The sequence below is a fragment of the Schistocerca cancellata genome, chromosome 1, assembly GCF_023864275.1.
Source record: "Schistocerca cancellata isolate TAMUIC-IGC-003103 chromosome 1, iqSchCanc2.1, whole genome shotgun sequence".
Lineage (NCBI taxonomy): Eukaryota > Metazoa > Arthropoda > Insecta > Orthoptera > Acrididae > Schistocerca > Schistocerca cancellata.
In genome coordinates this window covers 1,248,393,683-1,248,406,953 of record NC_064626.1, presented here as the reverse complement: position 1 = coordinate 1,248,406,953, position 13,271 = coordinate 1,248,393,683, and the positions used below count along the sequence as shown (strand labels likewise).

General features: G+C 38.4%; 1 protein-coding gene across 2 annotated transcripts in view; it reads right to left on the bottom strand.

Annotated features, from left to right (window-relative positions):
- LOC126094910 (serine/threonine-protein phosphatase 6 regulatory ankyrin repeat subunit C-like) overlaps positions 1-13,271 on the bottom strand; it is a 314,292-nt gene that overhangs the window by 167,464 nt on the left and 133,557 nt on the right. For both annotated transcript variants that reach the window (XM_049909562.1, XM_049909553.1), the window contains exon 10: positions 7,543-7,641. In XM_049909562.1, the coding sequence (XP_049765519.1) occupies positions 7,543-7,641 (99 nt within the window). The remainder of the gene's footprint in view (positions 1-7,542; positions 7,642-13,271) is intronic.

The window sequence follows — 13,271 nt, the reverse complement described above, 5'->3', positions numbered from 1 at the left end:
AGTCCACACTTTCACTCTCCCCACATTCTGTTTTATATACAACAACATGCCACTGTCAAAATTTATCAGTTCAACTATTTGTGGCATGTGTTTTTGAAACTAAGTTGTTAAAACAAGTTCCATTTCACTGTAGGTCTAAGATTCTACAATTTTATATGCTTCATATTTGCATATGCATATGCTTCAAATTTCCACACTTCTCAACAGCTTCCATTATGGATGATTGGTTTTTCAGTAAGGTGGTGAGAGCTGAGGGGACCAGTTTTAATTTCTATTTATCTATTTATTTATTTATTTATTTATTTGTCCATATAAATCTCTTTTTAAGTACATATATTGTACACAGGATGTTGGACAGAAAACATTTTTTGGCTATTGGATTTTCAAATATCAAACATCAATTTTATAAATTTTTATGACAAATTGGATCTATACAGTTAATAATTACCAATTTTTTGAAATCCTGTATATTTATAACTTATTTCTACAATTAAAGATACAAATTACATTTTTTCTTGCATAAGATACTGTGAGACTGAATAGTAGCAGTTTTTCAGAAGGTAGGATGTCACAGACTTTTCAAAGCTTTGTAGTTCAGTAAGAGATTTTATATGTCTTGGTAATCTGTTGTAAAGTTTTGTTCCTGCATGACATACACCTTTCTGGCATAATGTGGTGTTACAATGATTGACATGTATGTCACTGTCTGACCTGGTACTGTAATCATGTACACTATTGTTTTGAGGAAAAAGTTTTTCTTTTCTCAGTATGTTTTTTTGACATGCATGACTATTTCCAGTATATAAATACAGGGAAGGGGTAGGATCTTTAGATCTTTAAAGAAAGGTTTGCATGATTTTCTGCTGCTCACTTATTTCATTATTCTTATACTTGCCTTTTGTTTCCTGAAAACTGTTATGACCTGATGTACATTTCCCCAGAAAATGATACCATACTTTAGTATTGAATGTACACGAGCAAAGTATACGGCCCTAACTGTTTCTGCACTAGTACTGCTGCAGAGAATTCTTACCACATAGCTCATTTTTGCTAGTATTGAATTTAGGGCTGTGATATGAGTGTTCCATTTAAGATTTTCCTGGATATGAATCCCAAGAAATTTAGTTTCATTGACAGAGCTAATGTTTTGGTTATCTATATACATATTACAGGTTGTGCCAGATTTTTATTTTGATCAGTGCGGAAATTCATGAGTACCGTTTTTTGGAGATTAACTATTAGCCTGTTTCTGATAAACCATTCAGACACTCCTTTTGTAATATCTTTTGCAGATGCAGTAAGATTTTCTTCATTATTCCCTTCAATCAATAGACTGGTGTCATCTGCAAACAGTACTGGTTCAGAATCCCTAACATGTGATGGGAAATCATTAATGTAGACCAAAAAAAGCTAAAATGGAGCCCTGTGGAACACCATGAGTTAGTCCACATGGTTCTGAAAGGTGTAGCTGGAGTTCATTTCCTTCTGTGTACTTAATTTCAGTTACCTGAGAATGATATTCCAAATATGATTTGATCCACTGATTTGGCACACCTCTTACACCATACCATTCGAGCTTCCTCAGGAGTATAGAATGATGAATCACATCAATAGCTTTTGTTAGGTCCAAGAATAAACCTGAGATATTTCTGTGGTTGTCCACTGCATTTAAGACATGGTTTATCAGATTGAAAGTGGTAGTTTCAGTTGATCTCTGTGGTCTGAAGCCATGTTGACATCAGAAATAATATTATTCTTGTCGAAGAATGTAATTAGTTTTGAAAGGAACACTTTTTCAATAATTTTCGAAAACCCTGAAAATAGAGACACAGGCCTATATTTACCCATACATTGATGATCACCTTTTTTATATAGGGGTACTACTTTTCCCATTTTCAGTTGCTGAGGGAAGACACCACATGATAAGGATGAATTGTATATGTCCAATAAAGGTGAAAGTATATGTCTTGCTGTTATTTTTATAATATAATCTGGAATATCATCAATACCAGTTGAATACTTACTCTTCAGTGAATTAATGGTATTTAGGAGCTCTGTTGGGCTTACTGGACTGAGGAACATGGATATATTATTTATTTCAATAGATGAAAGTTCTTCCCATGTTGTATTACGTGGATTTCCAAATTTTTCCTTCACTAATTTCCCAGCAACAGTTGCATAGTAAGAATTGAAACTGTTTGCAACTTCCCTAGGGTCAGTGACATTCTTGCCATCATGTGATATCACAATATTTTTGTGAGTTGTCTTCTTCCCAGTAAGATCCTGCACAGCTTTCCACATGGACTTAGTTTTATTGGATGACTTCATAATATATTTGTCATTTTCCTTAATTTTTGCCTCCTTTATGATGCATTTCAAAACTAGCTTGTATTTTTTGAAATAATTAATAAATTCTAGACTGCTGTTAGTTTTTGACTGCAGAAAAAGTTCCCGCTTCCTTTTACAAGATACTCTGATGCCTGATGATGTAATCCAGTTTCTGAATCTATCTGTGCTCTTGGAAATAACTTTCCTTTGTGGAAAAGCTATGTCAAAGTTATGCTTGAAAATTCACTAGCTCCACCCAACTGATATGAGGATAGGCCCCTACCTGTTTAATAATCAAAAATTTCTGGTACGGAAATCTTCTTCTGCTTCTCAGCCATCTCCATTGTTCAATGAAAAATCTTCCAGAAACGTCATATTGGTAATTTATACTTTTTTACATTTCACTGCACTGCGCTATATCCAATGTTGTTATCCATCACTGTTTACACTACCAATGTTCACTGTTTGCTCATATGCTTTGTCTTACTGTTAGCTCTCCAACACATGTAACAAAAACTAGTGTCACTCTCCTTGACCAGGTATGTGTAAACATGGACAAGTGTACATCAGAAAATGTTGATACCAGCTATAGTGACCACCTTTCACAATTACTGACCATACCTGTAAATCACATTTCGACCAGTATAGGAAATGTTATCCATAAAAGGATTTAAGGTGGGAAAAATATTGAATACTTCCAGTACCTAATCAGTGAACAATCTTGGAGAGAAGTATATGATACCTCTAATACTAACGAAAAGATGGAACATTTTTTGAACATTTTCAAGCATAATATTGACATAGATTTTCCACAAAGGAAAGTTATTTCCAAGAGCACAGATAGATTCAGAAACTGGATTACACCAGGCATCAGAGTATCTTGTGGAAGGAAGCGGGGACTTTTTCTGCATTAAAAAACTAACAGCAATCCAGAATTTATTAATTATTTCATAAAATACAACTAGTTTTGAAACGCATCATAAAGGAGGCAAAAATTAAGGAAAATGACAAATATATTATGAAGTCATCCAATAAAACCAAGTCCATGTGGAAAGCTGTGCAGGATCTTACGGGGAAGAAGACAACCCGCAAAAATATTGTGATATCACAGGATGGCAAGACTGTCACTGACCCTAGGGAAGTTGCAAACAGTTTCAATTCTTACTATGCAACTGTTGCTGGGAAATTAGTGAAGGAAAAATTTGGAAATCCACCTAATACAACATGGAAAGAACTTTCATCTATTGAAATAAATAATATATCTATGTTCCTCAGTCCAGTAAGCCCAACAGAGCTCCTAAATACCATTAATTCACTGAAGAGTAAGTATTCAACTGGTATTGATGATATTCCAGATTATATCATAAAAATAACAGCAAGGCAAATACTTTCACCTTTATTGGACATATGCAATTCATCCTTATCATGTGGTGTCTTCCCTCAGCAACTGAAAATGGCAAAAGTAATACCCCTATATAAAAAAGATATAAAAAAGGTGATCATCAATGTATGGGTAAATATAGGCCTGTGTCTCTATTGTCAGGGTTTTCGAAAATTATTGAAAAAGTGTTCCTTTCAAAACTAATTAGATTCTTTGAAAAGAATAACATTATTTCTGGATGTCAACATGGCTTCAGACAACAGAGATCAATTGAAACTGCCACTTTCAGTCTGATAAACCATGTCTTAAATGTAGTGGACAACCACAGAAATGTATCAGGTTTATTCTTGGACCTAACAAAAGCTTTTGATGTGATTCATCATTCTATACTCCTGAGGAAGCTCGAATGGTATGGTGTAAGAGGTGTGCCAAATCAGTGGATCAAATCATATTTGGAATATCACTCTCAGGTAACTGAAAGTAAGTACACTGAAGGAAATGAACTCCAGCTACACCTTTCAGAACCATGTGGACTAACTCATGGTGTTCCACAGGGCTCCATTTTAGGCCCTTTCTTTTTTTGGTCTACATTAATGATTTCCCATCACATGTTAGGGATTCTGAACCAGTACTGTTTGCAGATGACACCAGTCTATTGATTGAAGGAAATAATGAAGAAAATCTTACTGCATCTGCAAAAGATATTACAAAAGGAGTGTCTGAATGGTTTACCAAAAACAGGCTAATAGTTAATCCCCAAAAAAACGGTACTCATGAATTTCCACACTGATCAAAATAAAAATCTGGCACAACCTGTAATACGTATAGATAACCAAAACATTAGTTCTGTCAATGAAACTAAATTTCTTGGGATTCATATCCAGGAAAATCTTAAATGGAACACTCATATCACAACCCTAAATTCAAAACTAGCAAAAATGAGCTATGTGGTAAGAATTCTCTGCAACAGTACTAGTGCAGAAACAGTTAGGGCCGTATACTTTGCTTGTGTACATTCAATACTGAAGTACGGTATCATTTTCTGGGGAAATGTACATCAGGCCATAACAGTTTTCAGGAAACAAAAGGCAATTATAAGAATAATGAAACAAGTGAGCAGCAGAAAATCATGCAAACCTTTCTTTGAAGATCTAAAGATCCTACCCCTTCCCTGCATTTATATACTGGAAGTAGTCACGCATGTCAAAAAAAGCATACTGAGAAAAGAAAACCTTTTTCCTCAAAACAAAAGTGTCCATGATCACAGTACCAGGTCAGACAGTGAAATACACTCCTGGAAATGGAAAAAAGAACACATTGACACCGGTGTGTCAGACCCACCATACTTGCTCCGGACACTGCGAGAGGGCTGTACAAGCAATGATCACACGCACGGCACAGCGGACACACCAGGAACCGCGGTGTTGGACGTCGAATGGCGCTAGCTGCGCAGCATTTGTGCACCGCCGCCGTCAGTGTCAGCCAGTTTGCCGTGGCATACGGAGCTCCATCGCAGTCTTTAACACTGGTAGCATGCCGCGACAGCGTGGACGTGAACCGTATGTGCAGTTGACGGACTTTGAGCGAGGGCGTATAGTGGGCATGCGGGAGGCCGGGTGGACGTACCGCCGAATTGCTCAACACGTGGGGCGTGAGGTCTCCACAGTACATCGATGTTGTCGCCAGTGGTCGGCGGAAGGTGCACGTGCCCGTCGACCTGGGACCGGACCGCAGCGACGCACGGATGCACGCCAAGACCGTAGGATCCTACGCAGTGCCGTAGGGGACCGCACCGCCACTTCCCAGCAAATTAGGGACACTGTTGCTCCTGGGGTATCGGCGACGACCATTCGCAACCGTCTCCATGAAGCTGGGCTACGGTCCCGCACACCGTTAGGCCGTCTTCCGCTCACGCCCCAACATCGTGCAGCCCGCCTCCAGTGGTGTCGCGACAGGCGTGAATGGAGGGACGAATGGAGACGTGTCGTCTTCAGCGATGAGAGTCGCTTCTGCCTTGGTGCCAATAATGGTCGTATGCGTGTTTGGCGCCGTGCACGTGAGCGCCACAATCAGGACTGCACACGACCGAGGCACACAGGGCCAACACCCGGCATCATGGTGTGGGGAGCGATCTCCTACACTGGCCGTACACCACTGGTGATCGTCGAGGGGACACTGAATAGTGCACGGTACATCCAAACCGTCATCGAACCCATCGTTCTACCATTCCTAGACCGGCAAGGGAACTTGCTGTTCCAACAGGACAATGCACGTCCGCATGTATCCCGTGCCACCCAACGTGCTCTAGAAGGTGTAAGTCAACTACCCTGGCCAGCAAGATCTCCGGATCTGTCCCCCATTGAGCATGTTTGGGACTGGATGAAGCGTCGTCTCACGCGGTCTGCACGTCCAGCACGAACGCTGGTCCAACTGAGGCGCCAGGTGGAAATGGCATGGCAAGCCGTTCCACAGGACTACATCAATCATCTCTACGATCGTCTCCATGGGAGAATAGCAGCCTGCATTGCTGCGAAAGGTGGATATACACTGTACTAGTGCCGACATTGTGCATGCTCTGTTGCCTGTGTCTATGTGCCTGTGGTTCTGTCAGTGTGATCATGTGATGTATCTGACCCCAGGAATGTGTCAATAAAGTTTCCCCTTCCTGGGACAATGAATTCACGGTGTTCTTATTTCAATTTCCAGGAGTGTACATGTCAATCATTGTAACACCACATTATGCCAGAAAGGTGTATGTCATGCAGGGACAAAACTTTACAACAGATTACCAAGACACATAAAATCTCTTACTGAACTACAAAGCTTTAAAAAGTCTGTGACAGCCTACCTTCTGAAAAACTGCTACTATTCAATCTCACAGTATATTATACAAGAAAAAATGTAATTTGTATCTTCAGCTGTAGAAATAAGTTATAAATATACAATATTTCAAAAATTTGTTTTTTATTAACTGTATGGATCCAATTTGTCATAAAAATTTATAAAATTTATGTTTGACATTTGAAAATCCAATAGCTAAAAAGGTTTTCTGTCCAATATCCTGTGTACAATATATGTACTTAAAAAGAGATTTATATGGACAAATAAATAAATAAATAAATAAATGCTAAAAACAATGAAATGGTGTCAACAAGACAGATGGCAAGCCTGATGTCCATCACATCTCATGTGACTTGCGTACTGACACTGACACATGACTCACGTGGATCATGGCCTTTCATAACCAGTGCAAATTCATAGAATGGAAACTAAACCATTACATGTAAGAGCACTGTACACTTATGCTACCTTATCTACAATTCAGCACCCACAATCTTTCCATTTCATATCCCTACAAATTTTTAACACAGGTAGTGTTAAGGTCTGCTGATTTCTACTGTGATATATTGGGGTTGTACTAATAGCATACTACATCTCTGCATTTTGTGACATGCACAATTTTACATTTTTGAACATTTGAACAAGTTGCCTGTTTTTACATCATTCTGAAAAGTTATCAAGACCTGGATATTTGTGCAGCTTTTTTCAGATAGATTTTCATTATAGATAACCGTATTGTCTGCAGAAAGTCACTAATATACAATATGAAGAACAAGGGTCCTAACATTTTCCTTAGGCAGGACTAAAGTACTTTCACTTTTCTTGAGGACTCTCTATCCATGTACACTTATTTCAAAATCGTACACCTAATTTTAGAACTTTCTTTCAGAGCTTGGCTCATGCAAACTATTAGTAGGGAAGAAATACTACTACACAATTTAATTTGGTGTACAACATATTTTTCTTGTTAGCATAGTGTGTGAGTACCATACCTCATTATGTCCACTTTCAAGGGCTCTGTGAAGTGGAGTGCAACCATAATTATCTTTGAAATTCACATCTGCTCCAGCATCAATCAGCAATTTGACCATCTAGAAATGGGAAACACAAATTGTAAAGGATAAATATCAATGTTATCAAGAAGATAAAAAAGAAAATGTTAAGCTAGCAATAAGAGATAAACAGCAACTATTAAAAATTACTGAGAAAGCAACAGCTTCTCTCTAGGTAATTATTTCCTGAATCAGTTCCACAATGTACAGTCATGAAGTGCCTCACCGATATTGAAATAATATTAACTATGATGGAAATGTCAGGTGTAATCAGTACTTACTACACCAACTTTAGCTGTCCATAGTGGTAATTATGCATGTTTCTGAGCCTTATAGATAGTGGCATAATAATGATTAGGACAGGAAACACAGGTAAAACATAATGGTTATTGTTATTTATTTATTACATTTAGCTGTAAGTATCTATCATTAACCATGTCTGTGGATACCAGTGTAGAAATCTGTTAAACACAAATGTAAATGACATGTGCAAATTGGATAAATGATGCAGTTGTGCAATTGGGTACAAGCAACCTGAAATTTCCATTCAACTGGAAATGTAACTTCCTCCCAGGCATTCTTGATCTTGTTGAAGAATATGGGGGCACTGAACTGATTATGGATAAGTGCATGAAGGCTGAAGATAGCATTATGACTGTGGAGTTGTGGTGTTCAATATCAATGTTGCTGAGTAAAACTCACTTATTAAAATGTTCATGTACTTTTCCATTGGTGAAAAGAGTATACATCCACAAGCTGCACAAGAGACACTGCAACAGATGGAATGGTTGTTACCTGTGTGTTTATTTGGTATTATGAACAGGTCCTGTTGATTGAGTGAAAATTACTCCATAACCAGACAACTGTTTTTTCCAACAGTGAGAAATAGATAGTTATCCTGCCATTGTTCAAGAATATGTTTGTCAGCTTTGCTTGATTTTGAAGCTGTTATGTGTATGTTCAGAGGATTAATTTTTTTTTGCTCAAGGGGACCAAGTGTGCCTCTTGGTTCATGAAAGACAATGAGTGGTGGAGATAGAAACCTACCTTCCATGGAAATAAATGGCTGAATTGTCTATGAATGAAATATTCCTGATTATGGTTGCACCCCAAAAATTGTGTCTTGTTCATCCATTCCAGACAGTGTGCACTCTCTGTGAATGTCATAGTTAAATCAAGATTGGTCAGTATTTCAAATTTCAGCTGCTGAATAATTAGAATGATAGAGACCATGAATTCACGACCAAATGAAATTGCAGAATTCTCTGTCTCTTCTTGCAGTTGAACCTTTTTTTTTTTTTCATGTTACAAAATGTGTAACCTCGTGACTCATAATCTTGTGAACTAGCTTAAAATTCCACATCCAGGTAGCTCCAGCTTTGAAATCCATCAGTCCAAGCACTCTAGCTTTTGTGCATGCCCACCACCTTATGTCAACATCACGCACATCCATGGCATTAGCCCTTACCTCTTGAAAAGTAGAATAAACGTACTCCAATATGATCTTGAGTTTCTCACATTTTGTTCCTTGTTGTTCACAATATCTCTGATAACATGATACATAGTTACTGTACCTGACCCTTGTTTTTGATGACCAGCCTTTATTTTTGCTTCAGTTACCTTCTTGGCATAACCAAAAGGAACATAGTCATTAGCTACATCAACAGCAAAAAGCTCACAAATTGGTTCAACATCAGTAATGTCCTCAGAAGACATTTGCACCAGTTCTTCATTCTTCAGGATTTCAGTGATAGTGACATCTTCAAGTTTCTTGATCAAGCCAAAGATAGTGCTGGCAATGTCTCTTTCCTCTTCATTTACTTCACATAATGAAGATGGCAATTAAGTCTAGTGTAAAACCTCTAACATCTGGTTTGCATCAATTTCCACTGTGCACAATACAAACTCAAAAACAAAATGTTCACTGTATCACTCACACGCTGATGCTAGAGTCAGAATATGCTTCTGTTGCAATGCCAAGGCATAATGCTGCTATGCACATGGATTACCAGTAAATGGTGTTCTGTTACAAACCAGTTAGAATGGACAGCTAAAATATGTGTTATTGATCACTAATGCCTACATTCAGACTTCGGAAATGTACTTGGTCAGTATGTCAGATTTAGTTTGAATGAGCTAGTGGTATAATTTCAGTTAATTATTAACATGGTTCCTAACAGATCCTTCTTTCTAAATATTCCACAGTCAACACTGACTGCAAAAATTATTTATTTACACTATTGCAGTTTCAGTCTTATGGCCATTATCAAGTGTGACATTGCAAAAGACTGTATTCTAGCATGTCAAATCTAAAATGCATCTGACAAGTACACAACATCATATTTGTATGTTGAACCATTTAACTGAAGCACTTGGTGTGTTTTCTTTGTCTTGAGTCATAGGTCATGTTACATGTATTCTTACTGGCACAACTTCCATGTAAGCTTCTTCTGAAGCCAACAGCAATCCCCTTAGTTCCATGCATTCTTAAGTGAAGGTTGACCATTTAAACTGCAGAACCTTGACAAGACACAATTTTTAGCACAGATGCTGCTCCTAGCCAGATCACTCATGAACCTATATCTTACTTTCTTGACCTGGTTCCCCAAATATCTGTACTTGACCATCTTCACTCAAAAGCCAGAATAAATACCTTAATGTGTTCTCTGACCTGGTCAAGGTTGGATTTGAGGGATGTATATATTTACTAAGAGAATGCTTATGGTACAGCTATGCTAACTAACTGCATTTACAATGACATACTTATATCTTAGTGTGAGTTAATTGTTACTTCTGGGAGAGCTGCTCTCCAAAATAGTAACCTGTCTGCTCCAACATGCTGGACAGACATGGTCGGTTGAAATAATTTCACTAATTCTTTTTTATGCTCTAAAAAGACCTGTTCTTTGAGAGAGCTGCTTTCCCAAACAGTAGTGCCACCATTCCAAAGCAGAGCAGCAGCATTATGGAGGTGTGATAGTATTACCAACCTAGCATGTTGGTGTAGCTGTTGCCATGCAATCGGGATCTTTGCAGTATCCAATGGATAGCAGCAGCCGTCGGCATACAGATTGTGCATTCTAATGTTACTGTTGAGCATGCCAAATTTTTGATACCACAGCATACAAAAAGCACATTGAGGAGCCTTTCCTAGTGTGCAGAGCTGTATCTATACTTGAGTTGACATAAGTTGGCCCTGACAGTTGCAGTGGATTGGGTGCAGCAGCTTCACAAGCCTACCTCAACCAATAGCAGAATGTGATTTTGTAAACATCTCTGTGGCAATGCCTCAGCATTGTGCACAACATTGTAGACTGCTACTGTTTACACCTGCAGCCATTAGAAGTATGCATCTGAAAGCAGGCATCAGCACTACAAGCTGTTGGAGGTCATCTTATTCCATCTCGACTACAGCATGTCAGATATTCCAAACATGCATTTGAGTGTAGACCAGTTAGATGGAAGGACCATCAACAACAAATGGTGCCATGTCTCTTCAGTTATACTGGCTTTCAATTGAAGCCTATATGTATACTGTTTCTAAGCATCAAGAAATTGAGGATCTCTCAAAAAAAAATTTGTTGTGGTAAAATGATTGGAGATGACATATTCACGGTTAAAGATTAATTGTAACTGCGTACTGTGAAAGCACGCCATTTCATGGAAACAGCACATTGAGAATATACCAAATCACACAATTCTTGGTACAGTTTGTTATAATTAAATATCAATTAATAACATATTTACAATTTAATCTTTCGGGAAATGGTAAGGCACAAAGTATGGTAGTATATCATTCATCATTGATGTAGCATAATGAGTACAGATCTAATGTTATAAGGTAACAGGTTAGATTAGATTAGATTAGTTTTTCGTTCCATAGATCCGTGCTGAGGAAATCCTCGTGGATGTGAAACATGTCAATTTTTTTTTAATGCTGAAATAACAATACTAATAGTATGAGTATATACATCATTTGTTTCTTTTAAAAAATTCATCAATGGAGTAGAAGGAATTGGCCACTAGTAAGGCTATAGGCGAGAGAAGGGAAATAAACTTCTTACCCCGTTTAATCTTCTTTAACACTTCACTAACACTTCCACTAATGAAACAACACTTATATTATATTTATACCAACTGGAAATGTTTATCTATAAGTTTACCACCATGCCTGCACATGCCTCCCAGGACCTTCTCCCTCCTGGAGCACTTGTCTTCTCACTTGCTGCCATCATTGGAGTCTCCTCCGACATCTTTTCTAGTCCCGTGAGCAAGCATTTAGTGGTTCCAGATGGTAAGCAGGCAATATAACAACCAAATCCTACACCTTCCTCCAAGGCCCTGGACACTGCCAGGGACTCCATTCTTAGGTTAGTGCCCCCTGCAACTGTGGGTGTCCTGAAGCAACAGAGCCATCACCACCTGGGTCATTCCCAGCCCTACTCTCTGTTACTGGCTGACAGTGGATTTTTGGCTTATCTGCAGGCACCCATTCACGGTTCCCCTGAAGACATGGGCATCACTTTCCTGGGTGCTGCATGCCATCCCACATTGTGGGAGAAGGACACCAGATGTACACTGCCTCACAGTTGCACTGCCAAGGGGACAGGACTGTGCTAACCCCATGTTAACACATCTAACACAATGGTGCCATGGAGGCCATGGACATAACAAAATGTTGGCACCACTCATCTTGTTACAATTTATCTAGCCCATGTTGGCATCTGGTGGTATGGGTAAGGCAGCCAAGCAGTGGCACAATCAAACAGTGACCGGAGCATCGCAGTGAGGTCAGTACATACAGCTCACAGACAGTGCCGCATCATGAATTGGACTAACAACCCACCTACTGAAATCCCAGAGTGGAGGGCTCTCTTCCTCATTCCGTTATGATTCATTCACATTCTCAGTTGAGTCTGCTCTTGGCACATTTATTGCTTGTTGGGACTTGGCCTAGCTCATTAAAGTGATTTAGTTATCCGAAATTTTCCTGTATCATGACATTTCAAAAGCTTGTATTATCTTTTTCCTGAACTACTTATTGTCCACATTTCACTTCCATAAAAAGCTACACTCCATACACAAACCTTCAGAAAAGACTTCCTAACATTTAAATTCTTGTTAGATATTAAAACATTCCTCTTGCACAAAAATGCTTTTCTTGCTACTGCCAGTTTTTATTTCATCCATCAATAGCAAAGCTTGACTATGCCTTTTAGTTTCCCCCTTCCTATTCTAATTCCCTTAGCATTGCCTGACTTAATTCAATTGCCCTCCATTATCCTTGTTTTACTTTTGATTATGTCCATCTTACAATCTCTTTTCAAGATGGTATCCATCCCATTCAACTATCCAATCTGTTTAATTGTTGTTAGAAATTCTTTGCATTACCTGACAGAATTACAAGTCACTGGTGAACTTTAAAGTATTTGTTTCTTCTCAATGAGCTTTTCACGGCACTCACTTTAATTGACAGAGGCACTGACCACTGTTGTACAATTTTCCAATGATAACACAGCTCTACAAAATAAATTTTTTTTTTTTTCGTTGCCAGGAAAGTTTGAACGAAAATGGGATATTGTTATGATACTCATTCCGAGTATATTTGTACTTTTTCCAAATTGGCTCTGGTTTTTGAGATATAGGTTATTTGTGGAAATGAGAGTTTC